Source organism: Cariama cristata, unplaced genomic scaffold, assembly GCF_000690535.1.
Source record: "Cariama cristata isolate BGI_N322 unplaced genomic scaffold, ASM69053v1 scaffold6763, whole genome shotgun sequence".
Taxonomy (NCBI): domain Eukaryota; kingdom Metazoa; phylum Chordata; class Aves; order Cariamiformes; family Cariamidae; genus Cariama; species Cariama cristata.
Window position 1 is genome coordinate 34,227 of NW_009607716.1, and position 23,201 is coordinate 57,427.

General features: G+C 38.3%; 1 protein-coding gene across 1 annotated transcript in view; it reads left to right on the top strand.

Moving 5' to 3' along the window:
* LOC104159035 (type II inositol 3,4-bisphosphate 4-phosphatase-like) overlaps nt 1–23,201 on the top strand; it is a gene marked incomplete at its 3' end in the record, with an annotated part of 120,618 nt that overhangs the window by 29,797 nt on the left and 67,620 nt on the right. The window contains exons 4-5 of the mRNA XM_009696840.1: nt 4,998–5,116; nt 6,953–7,069. Of these exons, the coding sequence (XP_009695142.1) occupies nt 4,998–5,116; nt 6,953–7,069 (236 nt within the window). The remainder of the gene's footprint in view (nt 1–4,997; nt 5,117–6,952; nt 7,070–23,201) is intronic.

Below are 23,201 nucleotides of genomic sequence, written 5' to 3' on the forward strand. Positions count from 1 at the left end.
TGCTGACACATGAATGAGACAACTAATTAGTTGTGTTTATGATAAACCAATTAATAATATTTATTAGAGAACACCAGCTGCAGGGGTGCTCATTAACACCATTCTGTGCTAATACGAGCCCTAAACGTTTGTCTTGTTTGCTTTCAGGCATGTTTTGCCATGCAGAGAACACATCTCTGTCCTCTTCTCATCCCTCTCGGGGTTGCATTTACGCTCCTGATTCAAAACTATGACCAAAGCTTTCCCTAATGTGCTGAAGATGGATTATTCCTAACCCTTTCGGTGTGCCTGACTGAAGGTATTCTTTTCAACAAGCTTGGTTAGCGCTGTGTGTTCAGCAGAGGCAGAAGCAGCGGTGATGTGCACTTTCTTCTCTTATGCCTCCTTACCTTCCTCAACACCCCCCCCAGGGTGGAGGAAAGAAATCTGTGTGCTGTTTAGTGTTCTGCATGTAGCACAGGTCTTAATGTAGTGTTCTCTTATTTAATGTGTCCTTTTTCCCCACTAAGGAATATCTACCCCTCAGTTAATTAGTCTTTCAAGACAGACTGTGTATTATTATTTATAAACTAAGTTGCTTTGGGATAATAATGCTGCTGCACTGCCAATGAAATGAAAAAACATTTTGCACATTATGTTCGCATGTATGTGTGTGTGACACACACAGGCTTCTTCCATGCCCCTTGTCTTTCAGTTACTACTAATTTTTTGTTCTGTTTTGAGAGCATTCAAACTACTATGCTGTGGAGACAGCAGGGCTATGGTGGTTAATTCCTGTCCCTTGCCAACCCCTTGGAATCTGTTTTGGTTTGGAAAATGGGAAGGAATGAAGCTGTGGGAAATGGTGTTTCTGTCACTGGTTAGAGAAGAAGCTACCTCGCAAATTGCCGTGTAGGCTAAGACATGCATTGTGTGAATGCGTAGTCTGCGGAGACATTCACCAATGTGCTGTAATTTCCCCCTCTAACTAAAATAACCATTGCAATTGCAATGCCATTTCCCAATTTTGGGGCTAGACTTTGGCTTCCTTCCCAAACAACTCTGTGAACTCTGAGCTGAGGATGTCGTTCAGTCCCTCTGCCCGTGTTGTTTGTTCCAACTACTGGATCTTTTTCAGTTTTGGGAGATGCTGCATCTCCTTGTTTCTCTGCCAGGGGAAGGCGCACACACAGAAAGATGAAGAGCACAGCCAGCATGTTAGTGCAGCATAGGGAACAGTGAAATACTGAATGTGGCAGGACTCGAGAATCAAACATCTACTTGTGCGGTTGTGTTTACAGCACACGTGGTTTGTGTGGTACTGTACTGGAATGTACAGGACAATGTTTAGGCATGACTGATAGAGAAGGGGTACTTGTTTACTGTGATTTGTGTAAGAATAATAATATAATAGTAGAAAAACAACAGTAATGGCAATGAAATAAGCTAATATTCTCTTTACTTTTATTCTTTAGTAAAGAAGTGTTGAAGGATAACATTGATTAAATGTTATCTGGTTTAAGGCATTGTAAATGGTAAGACAGTTTTGTATGTAGACTGCATAATTTTTCAAAATACGTGAGTATTTGTAAATATACTCTAGAGCAATTCTTTTCCTTGCAACCTTTCATCCTGTGCTACACATAGTGATTCCATTGCTCTTTCCTTTTTCTTTGCTTAATATGTAAAGGAGTTGTTTCATCCTGCCATCTTAACTTTTTTCTTTGTTGATATAAGAGCATAAATTATTCCTAATGCAGTTCTTCCTTAAACATTCGTTGTACACTGATAGGCTTACCAGAGATGGGTTCACCAGGGGAACAGATGACTCAGGCTTTTACGCACTGAGTCAACAGTCGCAATGAGTAGATTCCTATACTTTTGGCGTGTCAGTACAAGCTGTCACTTCATTTCACTGAGTTTTATTGATGAGTTTTTCCAGAATTAATTTAAGCATAGTGAAGTATTGAAAAATAATGTGACCTATGTATATGGTCTGCTTAGGCGTAGGTTATGATGGAAAGTGCATTGAAGTTGTTACCTGCTTTCACTGTGCTACCTGTGCACTTAAGAAAACAGCCTTAGTGTGCCTTTCATGTTTGTATTTTCATCAGTTTCTTTTTGAGTAGTATGTCAATAATGCCCAACAGATGTGTTTAAATATGTAACGTATAGCTGGCATTTGCTTCCGCAGCCATGTAATGTTTAACTTTGTCCAGAGAGTGTTGATTGTTTCTTTGAGAAGACCAAAGATTTTCAGAGATATTGCTAGTAAAATAGTTCAAAGGGCAATAATGCAGCATGGGGCTCTGGAACTTTCCAGGCTGTGAACAGGATATAATAAAGTTCTATTCTCTGGCATCAGCTTAAAAATAGTCCTTATGTTTTGTTAAACATTTCAGTTGGGCTGTCATTAAGGGAAGTGATGCACTGTGACTCAAACTGACAAATTCTGTGTCACACCAAATCTTCAGTTCTCTGCCAGCAACAACCTTATTGAACATCATTTCTAACTGAAAGGCTGGTTGTGAACAGCAGTAACCCACTGTCACAACAGAGACAAATAACTGTCATCAAAGTAGATGCAGGTTTCATTTTATTTCGTTTATCCTTCTGCACTGGGATCTCCCAAAAAGTTCTGATACTTTGTGCTGATCCTCCCCACTTTTGATCTACAGATGAATTATCTTCACCTCAACTCTGCCCATGAATTTCAAGATCATGTTGCTGAACTGCCTTTTTACAGGAAAATGATCTAATGACTGGATCACCCTGCTATCACAGAAATTATGCTCCTACACTCAGATATCACCAAGGTGGTGACCACTTAGTGCAAATCTTCTTCCTATTGTTAAGGCTTTATCAATAGGATAAAAGCCTGTGCTCTTCGCTGCTAAAAGAATTAATCACATCTAGTTAATGTATTTGAGACATCCCACAAATAAATCGAACCGTTATTTATGGAGGACTTATCTCCGTTCAGCTGTAGGGATCTTATGGAGTTTTTTTGGGGTGATTTATTTTTGTTTTTCTTAAGTTTCTGTCTCTTTCTGTTTTTCCCTTCTGGTGTATTCCTGTCATCTCGGAGGCCCACTGAATTGTGAGCTGGCTAGCTTTCCTTTGTGGCGGGTGTGAAAAACTTGACTGTATCTGTCAGTGTTCCAGCTTCTGGTAGTGAATGTGAGCTCTCTTGCCTTTCCACTGAAACTGTGTTTTACTGTGCTGTATTCTAAAAACGTGATTATAAAGTGGAACATTTAAGGATTGGATGGTGGCGTAAGATCCGTTTGTGAGGGTAAATGGCTGTATCTGGAAACTTCAATGATCTGATACTACATCTATGGTCAGCTTTAGAGAGGATATAGTTCAAATAGGGAGATGTCTGCCCAACCTGTTGTGCTTTGGAAACTGCTTTTCAGTAAATCTAATTCTTCAGATCATATCAAGTAATGCTAATATTTAGAGTCATTTCAATCATGTGGTGAGCCTTAGTAGCAAGGAATTGCTGGCAAGTTGCTATTCAAGTCTGGTGCTGTTACATCAACTGTTTCATAAAGACTTCATCATGCACAAACTTTTATTCTTATCCCACTTTTACCACCAAATTATAATAGGGTCAGTTTGAGACTGTCTACCAAGAGATTTCATTGGCAATTTGGGCTAAAGCAAAAACTTCAAAATATTCTGTGAAGGTTAGATTTAATTGTTCCCTTTTAACTGTTATGGAAGAGTGGCAAAAAGAGTGATAAAAAAGCTTCAGCCAGTTTGTCTTTTGTTTCCTCAAGCAGCGGTTCCAAGCCCAAAGAAAAGTATAAAGCGAGCTGAGTTGGCCTTTTGTATGTATCAGAGCTTTCCTTGCCTTGGCTCCTCATCAGATCAGGTCTACTTGCTGTGAGGATCATCTGACTCACCTTTTAAAATGTTAAAGGTCAGCTGCACTTGAGGAAGCCCCCCCGGTTGGCAGTGACTTCTAGAAAATGTCCTCAGCTCTTCCTTGACAATTAGCCTTTCCGAAACCATAGGCTTTTATTTTCTTCCCTCAGGCCTCTAAGATCCCGGTGTAGTTTAATGCACTGCAGAAAGCACTGGATAGATCCTATCACGATATTCACTGTTGCGTATTCCTGATTGAAGAATGTAAGGTGGATGGGTTTTGCTTTTGAGCCAATGTATACCCCATTAGTCCACGTCCCTTCTGCAGAGTAGCTAATGGTGCGTTTGTTTCTTTCCTCTTTCTTATCTTTTTTTCTTTGATGCTTTCATCCTTTTGGTTAGAAGGCATGAGGTGTGTTAGTCTGAAGAGTGATCTCAGTCACCTGCATGACTGTAAGCCCAGGATAAAAATGGATTATTAAGCAAGAACTAAATTTCTTTATATTTATTAGGTAGAATGAGTTTTTAATAATGATGTCATATAGCCAGAATACAATTCTTCTCATTTATATGCCAGTCACTGTCAAAAGAATTGGTTATTTTACCGTCTGCTTTGATGTATGTAGATTTTTACTCGATGATTAATTCTACTAAAAAGTTCATAATGTAGTATCAGACTATATAAACTAACCTAATTACTAATAGCATTTAACTGGTTTAGAATGAGTTTAAAATGATCATGTACTGTGAAAATTGTCAGACAGGAGGTGATCAAGTTACGCTGCGAAGAGAGATTTTGTGGCAAATTAAATGAGTGCTTATGTAAAATTTTACCTACTCTTGCAGTGTGTGCAAGTGTGTGCGTATGCGCACGCACATTCCTATACCGGAGCTGATGAGCCTCTGGCAGGGAGCTTTGCAGAAGCTGCAAGTATTTTTAGTGGAAACAAAATCTCAGTTTGGTTCTGCAGCATGTGACTTCCTATTTCTGTAAGTTACTTCCAAGGGACTTCCTCTGTTAAATCGGCTTGTCTCTAGAGATTTAATCTGGAGCCGGAGTGTAGCCTGCTTTGTCCTGTGCCTGTGACAGCGTTTTCCCAGAGTTTTCTTTTGAGTATTTTATTTTTATTTTGTACTGTCTCCAGCATGCAAGGATCTAGTGGCTGCTACCCGTGATCGGAAACTGAATACATTTATACAAGTCTCGGTGGTACATCCAGCAGAGCACATTTTGACGAGGTATTCAAGCACTGAAATCGTGGAGGTGAGAGTCTTTCTTATTCAATTAACATGTTGATTAATGAATTGCTCATTTCTTCTTTAGAAAGCGAATGAGAAATAAAACAAGTTAGTGCACAGTCTTAGGTAAGACAAGCACACTCTGGCAGTTAGGAAAGCATACCTAAGAGAGTTCTGTAGCTCTTGGCATTTAACCAGGATAAACAGTTAGAAATGAACTTGGCTTTTCATGAAAGCTCCGTTGTTCCGAGTAGAGGCAGAGAGAATACTCCAGTTGTCCAGACATACGTCTAGAAAGAAACAGGGAATAGTTGCTCTCATGAAAGGACAAGGCAAAGTAAAACTAAATTAAGAGTCCAGTGAGTTTGTAAAGTATTTTTAAGTTACAGAAGAACATAGGTGTATTATATGGTCTGTTATCCTATCAGTTTCTTGTTCTATTTTTTCAATCGGAAAGTTGACGCTTTTGCAATTTGAAAAATATTAGCCTGCTTCTATAAATAGGGAAAAGAGTGTGTGTACGTAATGCCTGTGACTTTATATAAAATAATTAGTAACTTGCATCACATATTACAGCAAAAGTTGTCTGAGGCTGCTTTGCTAGTCTTTGCTTTGCCCTGGAAGCATCAGTGTCAGAAACATCAAAAATGGTTCACAGAGAAAATTAAGTGTGAGCAGGCAATATAGGTGTAACGTGCTTAACTTACTGGAGATGCTCGTTAAGAACAGGGAAGTCTTATTGTAAAAACACACACGATTTTGCCAAAGGCTTGTTTTAACTGTTAAATACAATGGGAATATTTCATGAGCTCTTTGTGTGATCAGTTTCAACGAACTACTAATTAAATTGTTACGATTTCAGCCATCAACCATCCTGAAACTGCTTAATTCAAGTATTCAGGATGTTTCATCGCAGACTATCTGGAATGATGTCGTGCAGAAGATGGAATATATTTATTTATTGAATAGAAGCTGACACATTTCCTAACACAATGTCCTAGATGAGAATAAATCCCTAAATTTGTTGTGTCAAGGCTCTCGGCTTCATAGTCAAGCTTTGGGGGAGGGGAAGGCAGGGGCACAGAAAAGTTATTTTTGTCAAGAGAAATTACATTTATTGTGCAAAATCCCTTTTTTTACTTAATAGAAAATTTAAGGATACTGGCCTGCTCATCTTTAGAAATTAAGTATAATTAAACATTAAGAAATTATAAACAACATTTTATATGATTCCTTGAATTGTTTGTATATCTGAAGCTATGATATAGTTATTTCTGTGTGCAACTTTTAGATATAATCATAACGTTACAAAGAACCAGGAATGTTATTACTCCACTACTGCCTGAAGAGGGGTATTGTAATCCCCTCCCCACAAGTCACTATCCTTAATGTAATACAGGAGGTCTCTGTTGCGTTTCTATAGACATTTTATTGTGACTTAATCAAGATCTCTCTTGTGTGTGTGTGTGTAAGTTATATCTTTAGTTCATTTAAATTAACATGAAATTGCAGTACTTTCAGAAAGAATTGTGGGAGAAAGAAAGGAGTTGTTTATTACAGGTGGTATTCCAGATACTGATGCCTGCTGGCTGAGCTGTGTAAAGGCATGTTGCTAGGCTCTGTTTCAGAAGCACTTAACATCTTCTCCAGTTAAAAAACTTGCCAGAAAGTTTTTTGAAACTTTCCTGACAGACTTTTGAAGTGATCCAGTCTTCTTATTGATTGGGTAATACCTAGATGTTCACATCTCTCTGCTGTAAGCTAACTTCTTTTAAAGACCCCCCAGTTTCTGTACATCCATAACGGCGTACTACACATTGCACAGCTGTTACCTTACTGAATGTTTACTCATGTTACACAGGGTACAAGAGATCCACTGTTTTTGACTGGTGTGACATTCCCACCGGAATACCCCATCTATGAGGAGACTAAAATAAAACTGACTGTCTATGATGTCAAAGATAAATCTCAAGACACGGTAAGTGCTTTGCTTCGTTGCTTGCAAAATTTTACTGAGGATTAAGTTTCTTGCTATGTTGTTCTTTGGCTCTCTTTAGCAGGTTTGCAAATTGGGGAAATAGGTTTGTGTAGAATTAGTTTTGCTCTTTTCCCTAAAATGTTCTTTATTTTTTGTTGTTATATTAGAGAATAGAGAAAGAGAACCATGCACTTAAGATGGACCCTTTGCTATTGTTTAATTGGTTACATGAATCAGCACAGGTGTTCCTGGCAAATAAAAGATTACTCTTGTGTGCTTTTTTTGATGGTAGAGAACATATGGAATAGACTGAGATAACACCATTGTGAATAATTTTTCAGAAATATGTTTCTAATCATATTTTACTTATATGCCCAAACCAGAATGATAATAGAGCTTGTAACCTGATGTTTGAGAGAGAGAACCATATTTTATTTTAATCTCTTGCATGGTGATGCCTGCAGCTCCTGTGGCTGGTGCTATTATTGATTTGTAAGGGTCCAAGATCTTCTGTGTCACTGCTAAAGGTGAATCATTTTGGGTTCCAATGTTGTACGTTTTTGGTCACACTGTCAGCTTTTTACGCTGAGAGACAGCTACTCACTTGAGATGATACATGGAGGTCAATGGAACTATTCAAGTGATTTAACTGCCAAATATAGACCTTGAGTACTATTTTATATGCTCCAGGTGATCTAAGACAGCCTTGCAGAGCTAGAAGATATCACAGGACCTATGGGAGATCTGTATTTTTCTTCTGTGGCAGCTGGAGTCCAGCTGATAGTTTTCTCTTGGGCATCAAAAATGGCCCTTGATACCTGTATTTAATTAGCTTAATTGCTCTTTACGTATCTGTAGTAGTCCCCCAGTATGGTTAAAGACCACACAAGCTCATGTCATGACTGTGTATGTGTTCATTATCCATAAGAAGGAAATGAAAGGTGTAACTTACAACTTGAGACTGTCTTTGAACTGCTTACGTAAGTAAAGTTATATGTTTAGAGGACTCCTAATTTTTTTGGGGTAGAAAATAGTTGAGATGTTTGTTTAAATTTTGGACCTTTGTGAGCAAACAGGTTGGATCTGTCTCCTCGCTGTGCTCTTTAATGGGGATATGTGGAATATTTCAGACAGATTCTGAATTTCTTTCAGTTTATAGACCAAGGTGTGTTTTTCTGTTTAAGAATAACCGGGGCAGGGGCATGTATGCACGTTTTCACAACACACATGTTTTAATTTTTGGTTATGGTTTAGACTACAGGGGCTTAAAAAGGGATCTGCTGTTTATTCAATAGAGTTGTCACCTATGGACAGATACAGAAATTGAGTGAAAGGAGTTTGACTTTGTCCCTTCCAGTTTGTAGTGTGACTGACAGATGATGGAAAACAATATCCTATCTGTAGGTGAAAAAAGTAGACTTGATTCATAGAGCTATTGCTGTGCTACTACTCTTCTAGTTGCAGACCTCTATCCTGCCTCTTATACAGGACAAGATCTAGCCTAGAGAATGAATATAATATAGTAAATTTTTGCAAACTTTTGATAACTTTTTATAACTGTTCCTTACAATTGTAGTACAGGGCTAGTATCTCTCCCAGAGAATCCCATTAATGTAGCTCATAAGTCACAAGAGAGAATACCTTTCTCTTTTGTCACAGTGATTATGTAGTCCCTATGTAAAACATTCTAGAACTGTAGTTTGTAGTAGTTTTTGAGGGGGAAAACGTTAATCCCATCTCCGGTTTACATATATTTAGCCTTTTTTAACATTCAGCCATTTTAAAACTGGATGTAGGAAACAAAAAGTTAAATAAGCTGTAAGATTTAAATCAAGGTAGACTGTAACATGTGTGAATGATCCTGGGCCACCCAGGTTGCAACTTGCATTTGTGGCAGTATTTGGACTTCTGTTTACATCCTAGAATATCAGTAAGAGTAAAACTAATGGCTTGACTTTCTTTCCTATAATTGGAAGCCATCATACTTTTCTATTAATTCAGGTGACATTTTTGAATCTGAGCGTGTATATCGATTCATACAAGTCAGGTTTAAATGAGCTATAACTTGATACCATTGCCAGCATAGCTGCAGCTGCACAGACCTCAGAGCTTGCTTCGTGACCCAAGAAGTGGGATGTGTCCCTTTGGCAGTAAGCCTGCTCCAAGCGCTGTGGCTTCACGGTTCTGATTATCCAGGCTACGATAAAGCTGTCTTTCTTGTGCCACAAAAACTGCTGCCACAGCTTATGGCCGCAACACCTAGCCATACCATTCCTCGAAGCAGACAGGTAATCCAGTTGGGGGTGAAGGGGAATCCAAGGCTGTTAGGTATGCTTGCTCTATGTGGCCGTGCTTCCAGACCAGTTGCCAGCTCATACAAGTGAGCATTTATGGCAGAATAAACCTTGGATCTAACTGCCAAATATTTTGCAGAAACTGAGCAAAAAGCTACAGTAATGAGAATTCCCACAAGGTCGGGACTATGCTGCTCCTGGTTACTTCAGTTAACCAGTTCGAAGTAGCTAATATCTCGTCACAAATATATACTTACTCTTTTCTTATTTCTCTTGTAATTAAAATGAAACTAAAGGAAGTGAATTCTGTGCATTAATTAAACTCAGCAGGATTTTATGCCACGAATAGAAGACTGTAGAGAAGGCGGGGAAAGGGCAGTGGGTGCATCACAGGGTAAAGTATTTTCTTGGTTTTTACCTAAACCTGCCTCTTTCTGTACAAGAGAATTAGGTCTCTCTTTCAAACCCCCTGGATTTTTACTGTAATACAAAACTAATTAAATACTGCTTTGTGCACACAGGTCGTAATGCTAAAGCGAAAGGGGATGCTCCCCAATGAGAGACAATCAAAATTATTTTTGGTACTGCTGGTGTGCTACTTGTGCTGCTCTTTTTACAAAGATTTAAAAGTAACCTTGCAGTGGGTGCGTTCCTGTACCAGAAAGCAGATAGTTAACTTCACTCTTGCCTGTCATCTAGCTTACGTTATATAAGAAATGCAGTTTAGTTACATTAAAGTACTGTGCAGCTGGTATCACATTCTCTGTGCTTGACATACTGAATGTTCTAACTGCACTTTTCACTTTTTATGCATCTCTGATGTTGATCATAATTATATCTTGGCTGCGTCAGGCTTTCTGTAATTCAGGCTTTTTAATATAATGAAATGTAACTTTTTTGTTTTGGCTAGTCTTCCCAAGTTAGGGTGATTGGTTACTGTAAGTTTTCATGAAATAGAAACTTTTAATAAAGACTATGCTATTCCTACTTTACTTTGATATAGTTGGAATAAAGAAGTTAATATGGTATGTTTATGAAATACAATTTAAGTATATCCAGTGAAGCCATGCATATAAAGCAGTGGGTAATGCCATATTCTGAAAAATGTACAGTGACATCTGTTTCTACATCACAAAGATTTTCTTCCTATATTGCCACAAGCAAATTTATGTTTCGCTGGCTTGAGCTGCACGGTCTTTAAGATTTTTAGATAGTTGAGTTTTGTCATAATGCTGGGGCTCCACCTGTTCTTTAAGTCATTGTCCTGGAAAATGGGAATTAGAAGCTCATATGCTGTTAAAATATTACCTCTGTACCACCTCTGCACAAGCATGCTATTCTTATCTTTCCTATAAGCATGCAGATTTGCCCAGTTTGGTCTAGCAGGTATTAAAGCTGAAGTGGGATTCGTTCTCTTTTAAAATACTGCTTAGCACAAGGCAGGTACCACTGCCACATGACAGATCCACAGAAAATACAAAATAGATGAATTTGTGTTATGTTAAGAGGCGGGAATGCCTAGTGACTAATTTGGGAGGCAGCGGTCTTTCTGTTCTGTGTTTAGAATATATATACTTGTGTCTTGCAGCAAATGTTCTGAACTTCATTGTGTAAAGCAGTGTGGCTATATTTTTAGGCGAACACTGTAACATTTAGCTATGGTGAGGCTTTTGCTTGCTTGTTTTCTAAGATTGATTCCTCCATTCCCATGTCTACGTCTGATTTGTGTTCGTTTAATGCATTTATACCTACAGTGTAAATTCTTACTACGCTGTCTTTTCTATCTGCATGGTGGCTTTGAAAATGTTTGCGTCTTGTACGATAGGATTGTGTTTCTTTTACCTCAAGATCTTGTTGCGTTAAACACTGTTGTAATGTTCTGGTATGCAGTGAATCAGGCTGCCTCCTTTTGATCCACGCGTGGAGAAGTGCTGGAAGCAGAGGACTGTATCTGGTCTCTGCATCAGCCCTTTGCAGATTCCCTTACTTTTAGGAGGAGATGGAAATCTTGGTGTGAGATTCTTCTCTTCTTAAGAAGAAGCTTCAAAAGCAGAGACTTCGTGTACCAGCTAGGGTTAGAGATTTAAAGTATGTTTTTGCTGTTTATCTTGAAGACCAGCAGGTAGATGTAATCTCCTTTGGATGGATATAAGTACTGGAATTCACATGTGAGATTGAAGATGTAAATAACCACCCTAATGCTACCTCCTGGGAGCAAAGAGAAACTGGATGTATAAAAGGCAATTGAAATATTACACGTTCTACAGTCTGGTCCTGCATTTATTATTTCCCAAATTTTCTCTTGATCACTGAGAATAAAATTAGATTAATTTGACAATATTAAGAGTAATAGGGATAGAAGGGCAGTTTTGGATATGAGAACATACTTTATAAAGTGATAATTTTTGATTATTTAGGCTTCAAATAACATGTCTTTTAACTGTTGCGGTTTGAATCTTCTATTAAACTAGCTCACTATGAATGAAAATTTGCAAAACGTTTTGCTTTGTGTTTCTTGACATTTCAAGTATCCCTGTTATAAAATTCAGTCACACTGGAATGAGTGGAAAATGAAGACTGTCTGTCATGAAAGAGGCATTTTGAGTTCAGTTGTGAAGCCAAATCTGAAGTGACAGCATTCCACGTTCCCTTGTGAGCATCGATGTGTATCACAAAACCACCACGCAGTTTAGTGTGGTTTGCCATCTCTGCTGAAGAGGCCCACGGCTTGAATATTAGGAACGCTGGAGAGCAATACGTGAAATGCATTAGCAGAGATAAATGTGAAAGCTTGCACTCTGCCTGTACCAGACTGCTCTTAGTCCCTCACTCTTGTGAATGCTAAAACTACTGACGCTGTTTTTCAACACCACTTCAAGTTTTAAAGAAAGAAAAAGTGCTCTATGTGGTTAAAGAAAAAGCACTTCATTCTTCCTTTTCTCAGTTCTGTTCACTGTCATCTCTGTAGGATTTGTAGAGAAATATCGCCTTAAATTAGAAATTCTTTTTATCTCATTCTTCTTAATAGAGCGGTACTGTACAGTACGACGGGCCTACGCACAGAAATACTTGCAATAAAGCTTTAGATATTCGTGGGTTTTTCCAAACTCGTGTAATTTTTTTTCACAACTATATACTTGATGATAGATTCAGTTCTCCTTCTGCATCAAACTATATATTCTTACTAAACGCCATTATCAGAGATATTGGGGAGGGGAGGAATGTTTTTTATTCTTCTGGGCATATGCGTGTGGAATCCACCTAAAGCATTATTGTCAGTCTGTCTCAGTATTTTTTAAAAGTCTGGATGCATAAAGGGAGATTCAAACCGCTGACTTTCATTTGGGTTTATTCTGAAATAAAATCTTTCTTTGAAGTGGCTGAGGGTATAATAAGGTTTCGTATATCTTAGTGTATCTGTAAGAGAATTGGGGATAAGCGTCAAGACCAGGAAAGTTACAGGTATAGACTTAAAGTCCATTTGTAGCCTTACTGCTCTTTGCACCTAGCCCTTGAAAATTCAGTGGGAGGATTTGGCTTTGCAAAGATCTTTCTCTCTTTGAAAGCATCCTACTTTTCTTCCTACTTTTTCTCCTACCCTTTTATTATTTTTTTCCTAATTGAGGCAAACTCCTCCCTATTGCTGTATCTTCAGGGAAAGTTGTAATCTACTGTTCGTTAATTTTCCATTTTCTTTTCCTTTTCTACCTACACTGTCATTCAAATGCTACTGCTGCCTCACATCAGGCAAAGGTTTGCACTAAGAGCTGACTTTCTGGAGAAGTGTTGTTAAACTACATAGTGATGAGACCAATTGTATTCTGTAAAAATGTAAAGGGTTGCCTTAGGAATTGCTTTGAAATAAGGGAAACAAATAGTAAATGTTAACATTTTCCTGTGGATTTTATTTTAACCAACTAAGGATTGCAGTAACATAGGCGTGATTGTTCCAATCTCCATAGCACTGTCCAAAAAGCTTGCAAGTATATCATTCTTCCATGAGTACTTTGTATTTGCATATTCATAGATATCTGTTCTTGCTCCATCCCTCGCTAGACCTAGACCTGCACAGAGCAGGTCAGAAAAGTCAAATCCAAGGTGGTTATTGCACTGCCCCATCATTTCTAACAATGACTTTTAGGGTTCAAGGGGCGGCACGTGCCTAGCTTAGAAGGCTGGGATGTTTTCCTCTGAATTATGCATGCAGCAGTGAATAGAGGAAGAATGGCACCATGTTTTACTCAGCATGGAGCAACCTGGCTGTGAAAACATGGGCTCAGGTTGAAGAATATGCCTCTATCCTTTTGAAGGGATGATCTACTTTCCTTCCCAGGGCCTTTGACCCAGGCGTCCCCTGGACGAGGCCCTGGAGAGGAGCAGCTCCTCAGGAGGGGTGGCTGGTGCTCCTGGCACGCCGGGTACTGCAAGCATGAAGGATTTCCTTGTACTAAACACAGCAACAGGGGAACGTTTGAATGACTCAAAGGGTGAGATTTTTGTCTGTTCTTATTGGCGATTTCCCTTTTTTTGTCAGGTGAATGATCAGTTAGTCCCATCACACCAGCAGAAACTCTAAAATGTACAAAAGGGGAACTGACATTCAAGAAAATAGTGATGTGTTTGCCTTTAGCTGTAGCTGCTTATAATGATTGTACAAGCAACAGTTGACACGTTTACCTGTAGTTAATGGGTAGTTTATAAACAAGAGGCACTTCCTGCAGATGAAAAAAAGCAGAAGACTTAAGATGATGTGTTTTCTGGTATGAAAAGCTCCATTTTTGCCTACTGCACTCATTTTTGTTAGTTTATTTACTTGGGAAATAATCATCAAATGGATGCCTCTCTTGTTGATATAGAAGCACTTCTGACTTTAAGTGGATACATTGAACTCCTTGAAAAATCACAACTGTGAACTATTTCTATTTAATTTTTTTCATGTTTTATGTGCTTTTGTCAAATAAGGCTTTAGAATAATCTTCCTATTACTAGTAATTGTCTTTATACTGCAGGAAAAAATATTCATGCCTCCTTCTTTACTTGCAGCCAAAATCATACATTAGTAGAAATTAATTAACTGTGGAAACTGTATTAAATGTTGGGAAAAAGAGAAAAAAAAAGTTTGTACTGTAGCTTCTGGCTTTTAATCTTCACTAAGGAATTTCCATTTTTCTCAAAGCCCTGTTCAGTACTAATGGAAATTAATTCAGTGACCTCCTGAAATGATTTTGATTTTTATTTTATAATATTTGTTATCTTAATTTTTTAGCATCTTGAAGATCAAATGTATCTGTTCTCATATTCTCAACCATCTCCCTTCATAGAGAGGCACTTGCAAATAATGATGTAAAACAGAAGGTACGGTATTTTTAAAATCTAGTCCTTCAGTGGCAAAAATATTTCTGCATAGTATTTAATATATTTAGATGCAATAACAATTGAAAAGATGAAAAGAAATGTATATGGAGCAGTGGTAAGTCTACTCTTGCTTTTGTGTTCTGAAAGGAGGCACTTACAAACAGTTTGGAAACAGACTTTTCAAGTTTTGGGGGGTGTGTTCTGGGAAGTTGAAAACAGAACAAATTTGATCTATTAGAACAGATTTTTCTCTCTCTACCATGTGTCTCAAAAGTGTTCTTTACAGTTATGGATACACTTGTACCAGTAAATGTTTATATTTGAAATTTTATACTTGTAAAGTAGAGCTGAGCAAATAATTATATTTAAAAATCAAGTAAGAATTATACGCATTGGATGTAACATGAGACTTCAACTTCTTGAGCAAGTTTTTGTTAGAAGAGCATAGTAAATTGCTCTCAGAGTAAACTAGTTAAATGTTTTGTGTTATGCTGTATTTTAAATATTTGATGAATAAACATGAAAGGCTTGTGTAATCATTTAGGAATTCCAATGCCATTAGAAATGCATGTATCATTGAATTTTACAGTAATCAAAACCTCTTTATGCAATCATTATGCAGTATATTGCAGAAACAAATTCCCATGTGGCTGAAATTCTCCATGCTTGGCTTTCTTCATGCCAGAAATGAGGATTTTGTTTTGATTTGTTATTTGTTTTGTCCTGTTCACCATGGACTGAGTGATCATAAAGGCAGGGGGGAATGACCCTGCTTTTCTAATGTGCAGTTTTTAAAGAAATTTTTTGCAGCTCGCATGGTGATGGCTGGAAAGCAAGGAGAACGAAGGACAAATATAGTTGGTAGGGTGGTCAAAATTTAGTGCATTTGATTCTCTCAAAACCTCAACAGCATAGATGTGAATGAACATTACGAATGTCAACAGCTGAACTCAAGGTTTCAGTGTACAAAGCAGTTACTGTTATTGAACAGAGTATCAGCTGCTTGGTAGTGTTATGGCTCTGTGGTATATGAGAGAGAATTCTTTTCACTGAGGAGTAAACTGACTTCCCTCACCTTGAATTTATTACTTACTGTGGAGATCACAGATCATTACCAAGGAGTCTCTGGCACAGTGACATTAGCTATGATTATATTTAGTCTTTTTGATGTGTGGTTGTTTTGTGTTGTTTTTTTTTTCCCCACCATTCTGGGGTGTTGAGAATTTGGTGATTTTTTTTTTTCCTCTTAATTTATTTTTATCACTCCCCCCGAGTTCTTTTCATTGCAGTTGAAAAGAAATAGTTGAAGATTTTTATAGTAACATGCAGCTGTTGATGTTTATTCTTGCAATCTTCTTATCCTTAAATTCTTTGTCATATACGCAGTCTAACTAATGTGAAATGAAAAAGCTGCAAGTCACAATTATCCAAACCACTTTAATACGATTTCTTTTTTCCTTTTTTTTCCCCCTTTTTTTCCTCCAATTCAGAGTAGGGAACAGTATGGCTTTCTATTTTATTTGTAGTTCCTTCCCTTAGTTTTGATTTTTTCTTCCCAGCTGTCTCTGCAGGCTTCAGCATATTTCGGTAAGGCATGACATTTAAAACATAATCATTGTAATGGTTCATAGGGCTACAAGGGTAACTTAGTTTAGAGCAGAAACAAAGATACCATTTAGCAAAGACTGTTCTATCAATTTTGACTGTAAAACTTACACCTCAGTCATCTTTGAGTGAAATTCAGAGGGCTCTCACTGGAGAGAAATTAGAGAAATGCAATTTGTCTACAAGTTGATAAGCAGGCATGCTGTAATATACACCAAGGAGTAGTATGTTTGCACCAATTCTAGTGTAGGTATTCTTGTGAGATAAGACAGAGATTTTTTTGAGGGTGTATTTCATCGATATGACTTGCAAGTTTATGTCTGTGCTACTTCCACCAAAATCTGGTAGCAGGACCAGAGGCAGGACTGGATCACAGCTCCTCAGTTTTATGTTCCCTACTTTACCCTTCCGAAGTTTTACTGGGAGTTTCAGAAGCAGTCGAGAGTACTTAACTTTTTTTCTATATGCTTGGAGAGAGAGAAGCTAATTCCTTTGGTTGCAACAGCATCTGCACCATGAGCAGTTGTATGGATCCATTTTGTCTTAAAATGCAGATTTGTAAGTTTGAGTTAGGAGAAAACCATTTCTCTGTTGAGATTACTTCAGACAGGATTGTCTGCTTCCTGACAGAAAATCTGTGTCTTTTGGGACAAATGTGATTTATTTCCTGTAGAAGGCAGCAGTCAGTATGTCTTTGAGATGCTTGGAAGGCTTGGATTTTGACACACAGCTGCCTTAGTGAAATCGAGCATGGAGGTCCTTGATTTGTTATAGCTATAGATTCTCACTGCCTCTGTTCCTGGGGAATAACTTGGCAGCTTTTCAAAAAGAAATAATTGCAAGGCTCTCGCTCAAGAAATTATCTCTGAATGTGGAAGCTCTGGACAGTTACTGCCCAATTATTGCTACCCCGTTCTGAAATAACATCACCCCTGTGACAAGGAGGTTTCTGAATAATTAACTGTGCCCAAATGGCTTTCAGGCTTGGGTATAACAGAAGAAAGACTGTCCTTGCAGCATAAAGTATAGGTACGTACACCCTGTTCCACTGACAGGATTCCTGAAAGAATTTGTCTGTGTCTGTACAATACTGTGTGAGACTTGTGTCCAGTGTTTCATTGTCCATTAAGACAACCTTGGCATTATCAGTTAGCAATCCTTTCCTGGTGGATAAATCTGTCTTGATTTAGAATTACCCCTAGCAGGGAGTATTTTGAAGTAGTACAGTGGTGGATTCCTTTCCCCCGCACCTTCCATAGAGTGTTTCTCAGGCAGTAGCTCGTTGGCCCCAAGAACAGGCTCCTGTAGGAAGGACCAGAGGGCTTAAAGTTTTCATATGTCTCTTTAGACATGTGAAACCTCGCAATCAGCAGAACATCCAGTGTGAAGAAGACAAAAAGCCTGTTGACTCCAGTTGCATTAAACTCCACAGGAACAGGATACTGGCATTTTTAGCATCTATCTTAAACATATTGTTCCTCAACCCCCACGAGCTATCTGTTGAAGGAGTTGGAAAGTAACAAGAAGTGAAGGGAGGCCATCTAGTTAGAAAAAGCAAACTGTTATTTGCCTTGGTTTTGGTTTAGTTCTTCCTCCTTCTGCCAGTTAACTTTTTTCCAGATTTGCGGTTTGGTTTTCTGTTAGGTGTGCAGCCTGTTTTGTATGCCTGAGAGGGACCATGCTGGTTTTTTAATGTGTCTGAACCCTTAGGTGAAGCTGTTTCTACAGTTACCTGAATTTTTTTTTCACCTCTAGTTAGACATACTGGTCATATCCATTGAAATACTATTGAATATGAGTCATCTGTCCTTTAAACAGGAAAAACTGGAAATTCAGGTTATTTACACCAAGTAGTTCATATCTCTTATGATATGAATACTTAGCTAAAGTAATGTAAGATATTCTGGATTGTCAATCCCCTTTTTAAGATAAATTGTCATGAAATTTGTATTTACTACATTTGCATCTGTGATACAATCGTAGTGAATCTTACGAGACTGTACAGCTTAGACACTCCTCTTGAGTAAGTCATAATTGTTGATGTATTTGAATTCTTGCAAACGGAAGGGGTGATAAATCCCTTGCTGGTTTAGTGTGTGGCTGTCATTTATAGCAGTTGATTGAGGCGCTGTAAGTTAACCTGCATAGCGTTAACTTTGCATTTGGTTAAAATGGAAGTGGTTGGTTCTGATTTTGGGAGTTCAACACTGTAGATCCTGGCTGTTTAAGACCAGATGTTTTGTATCCTGACTTCTTGGCGCTTTCCACAACTGAGATTGCCATATAAATTATCTATTGCATCTGATTTCAGACAGTGCAACGGCAACTAGTTTAATATGGATCTGGGGATTGGGAAAAAGTTCCAGGTTGGAAACAAATTGCATAGTTTTATTAGAGATATAAAGCAAAGCTTTATTTTATGAAGAAAAGCAGACATGTATTTTCAGATAGTTTTAACATTTATTATGAATTCTAGTTGAGAGACAATAAAAGTAAGCGGATGTGGTTTAGGAGTGTGTAGATGTCTTTCTCTACCGTTTTCCCCACCAAGTGACCACAGCACAAGGATCTGACCTGGAAATCAGCAAACTTTATTTTGCAAATGAGTTTCTGAGGTAACCTCTGGACTGTGGAACAGATATGCTTTGCCTTAACATCCTGTAGTCCTTCTCCACTGATATCCAGCCCGGGAAACCTGGGAGAAGAGGTGTGCAGTGTCTGGCCAACGTCCCAACACAAAGTGTGTATTAGGGAGGCAGATACCAGGAAGAATCTTGGGGTCTCAGTTAGATGTGTTCTAGAGGACCAATCTAATAGGGCATAGCAAGGCACTCCCATCGTTGCTATCTTAGCTGACACACCATACTGAAGTCATTTGTTTGGCTGGTCTCTTCCACAGCTGCTGAAATTTGATTTGTGCACGTGATGAACGGGAGATGGGAGGTAGCTGACCGAGCAAAAAGGTTAGCAGGGAAATGACAGGAAGAAAGTGTCAGGGAGGAGGGAGACTCATACACAGAGGCAGAGAGATTGAAGTAGAAAGTGTCCAAACTTTGATACGCTAAGAACTGAAATAACCCACCCCTTTCTGTCTCAGGCTCGCACACAGTTAGAGCTGGATTTGTTTGTTTGCGTACAAATAGAGCTGGATCTCTGAACTGGGCTTCAAGTCCTAATTCCTTTGGTATTAGCTGTTGGAAAGAGTAATGATCCGTGTAAGGCCATGGAGGGAGTTACTGGAGAAATTGCCATCAATGCTGTGAAACCTCAAGATGGTACATCTTTGTCCTTGAGTTTGTAGTGCCAAATACAGGATTAGCTACAACATGAATAATACAAAGACTAAAAAGTTTGTGATAGAAGTACAATGCTAGGGTAAAATGAAGGAGACTGCATGTTTCCTTACAATTGCTTTGCTAATTCAGAGTTCATGTCTTTACACCATATACCTGCACATTCTTGTTTTCTGTGCCTAAGGCTTTCTGATTAAGTGGTGGTGTTCGTGTCATTTGCTTCCACCATCACTAATAGGGTAACACTGAATATAATAAATTGTAATGCTGCTTTTGTGTGTGATGCTGAGTAGCAAAGTTAGAGGACGGGGAACAAATTCAGTTTTAGCCTCTATAAACATGGAACTTAGAACATTGGTAACTAAAACCACTCAAGCATATGTTTTATTTTCCTTGAAAAACGCAGCCAATATATACCGGTATTACTAGCGAGCACAATATGATGAATTATGCAAGTGTATTTCTTACTATCTTTTTAAAAAAAAACATATTCACAGAATATTGAATTGTGTGTAGCTTGCTTACCGACACCAAAATAGTAATTACAAGTAACTTTATTTCATTTTATTTGTGGTTTCTCATTTATGTGATTTATTCATGGTTCATTCAGATTAAGTCCTTCAAATGATGAGAAAAAGCCTATAATACTTTATTAAAGCCACTTAATTTTTCAATGCAATATATGTTGCCTTTTTCAGAGGGAAACATTTTAATTACTATTGAATTAATGTAATAATACTACATTATTATTAGCACTTATTTTAAACAGAAAAATACTCATTCCCAAATTAGCCTATGCTGATGCTGTAAGACTGTTCACCTGTAATGACACCTCGCCTTCCCGAAGAATACAGTGATTTTGGGGGGACATTTGATTTTGGCTCAAATTTCTAAAGTTATTTTATTTTCTTGTCTTCCATGAAAAGAAACCTGTTTTAAGAGGTGATATTAGACAAAGCACCCTTTAAGTGTTCGAACAACAGGCCCAAGAGTGTTCACCTTGTATGTTTGATTTCTCTTGAAGTGGGTTTGGTTTTGCTGGGGGCATGCTTTTAGGGGGAAAGGGCCCGTTTCTAGGAAGATCCTTGGCCTGATGGTACTTTAAACTTGCCAGGTCTAGCTGTTTGAGTAAGTCAAAATTTCCACGTGGCATAATTTCTGGGGCTTGTGTTGGCACGGACTTTGAGGGCGATGTGCTGCTTGCAGCCTGCAATATAGGTTAGTATCTGAGCAATAATAGCATTTGCAAGGGAGAAGGATGAAGTTCTGAAAGGTGCAGGTATTTACATGAAGTGTTTTAAATTCCTTTTTAGAAGAGGGCTGAAGTTGTTCTTTTTTAATCTTTTCCTCCTTCTCCCAGTTTTCAGATCACTGAAGATCACATTTAAGTGGTTTATTTTATAAGCTGGGTGAAAATATTGGAGTTTGTCCCCTGTGGCCTAAAAGAGCAGTGTGTGCTATTTAGTGCTCTGGTTTTCTTCTCTGTGTTGTTTGTAAAGTCAATAGTAACAAAATCCTAAGGAAAATGAAAATGGTCTGTACTGAAATTCTGAATAGCATTGAAGGTCTACTACATGTTAATGAAACAGTTCCTATGTATGCAGGAGGAACTTGGATACGTGCGTTTACAGTCATGCAGTCTTTTAGAAAAGGTGCTACTTTTTGAGGTACAGTTTTTTCAGGATGTTTAAAGAAAATAGCTGAAATGCACTTTTTTCTATCTCTAAATCTATATCGTCCTTGTAGCCACTAATTAAGGTAACTGTCTGTCCTTTACCTTTCCATTTTTAGAGAGGAAAACTGAAGTAGTAAGGCTTTTATTGTTACATTTGGTCAACTTCAGATCCAGAGTTGGACTTTTACCGGTTCTGTTAATCAATCCTCTTCTCTAATGTCTCTATCTGAAAGTGGAGGTGATGTGTGACTGCAGTATTTCTCTGGCAGTATTAGTTCAGACACAGAGCTGTTTGCAGCATGTACTGCGTGCTCCCACTTGTCTTTTCTGGGCTTCTACGAAAGTGTTTCTATGTTCAGAATATTTTGACACTGAATACTAACTTGCAGCAATTTATTGACTGGAAAATATTTGTGCAGGGAAGGACAGTGACTGCCCTGTTAACCTGAAGAAGACCATTTGCATATCCTATTTTTAAAATAAAAGCCTCATGGCAGCAGGTAATTATTTCAATGTTGAAGATCTAACTAAATGTTAGTTATTTGTCATTGTGGTGGTTCTTATGACATTGTATCTTGTGTGTAGCACCATTGCAAAGGTTTGCCAAGTGTACAATCTCTATGCATGCCTCTGGATGGCAAACTTTCTGTACTCACTATTGCATAAATCCTTATATGTAATGTGTAGGATGGAAGAGAAGGAAAAGTCTTTGGACTAAGCTGGAGGATGCTGAACCCATGATCTGAGTGGCCCTTCAGCTCCTGCCCACACGGCTTCTAACAGTCAAGCTCTAACTCAGGCTCAAGTGGCAGTGCCACACAGAAATTACTCAGTGGAGGGGGTATCTGGAGAAAAGGCCATAGTGCTTTTCCCTTCGTGCTTGATCTGTTCAGACAGCTTCAGAGCTTGGACAAGCCCATCTGTAGCATGGGTGAGTGTGCTTACGCTGTGGAAAGCAGGTGAGTCCATTAGAATTTCTGTCGAAGAGACTTAGCCACATCTGTACACATATCAGTAAATAAGATATATGTGCAATGCTTGTTATTTTTAGGAAAACTCTTAGAAGTATTTTGCGAACTGAGGCATTGTCTCTGGCGTGCTGTCAGACCTCCGGCAGAAGGTGCGTCTGCACAGCAGTATTGTGTCAGGGAAACAGACCCTCTTCTCATGTGTGAGTGTAGTTTGTATATGGGGAGAGAAAGAGGCTTAAAATGAAGTTAAATGTACTCACCTCCGGGTTTAACAACTGTTTGACTAAGAGATGGCAACACGACACACTACTTGAAGATAAGAGCTGAATTAATTCCTTACTAAAGGTACTGGGAGGCTTTTGACAGGCAGGTATACCTATTTGAGTCAAGAAGGTGGCTGGAACACAGGGAACTGGATTTCTGTTTTGGGAGTAAATCCTCACAATGAGCAAGGATGTATTGAAGTAAAATGCTTCCAGAATGAGCAATGATATTCTGTTCAACTGAATTCTTCTGGTAGTTGCAGTAGCTTTTATGACAGAAAATGACGTTTGCAGTACGTTAGTACAAGCTGCATTTCCCCCCAGGAGCTGTATTTCTATAGGATTTGAATTGAACTCCAGATATAATTTAACTCTGAAAATTACTTCTCAATGAAAATTCTCTGTACTGTAAATGTATATGAAAATGTACCTAATTATGTCTCCAGAAATAATATTTGAATCCAGGATTTTCAGAAATAACAGGATACTTGATCATCAATCTGTCCTTACTTGGAACTGAAAGGGGGTTTGTTGAAAAAAGCAGAGAAAAAGGAAGGATGAATGCCTCACTAATCTTCATGGAAATTGTTAAATTCCCTGTGAACTTTTGATATGCTCGTGTTGCTTGCTGTTGGAGTTCCTATCTTTCAGTTCTAGAAACTTGGCGAGTTAGTGC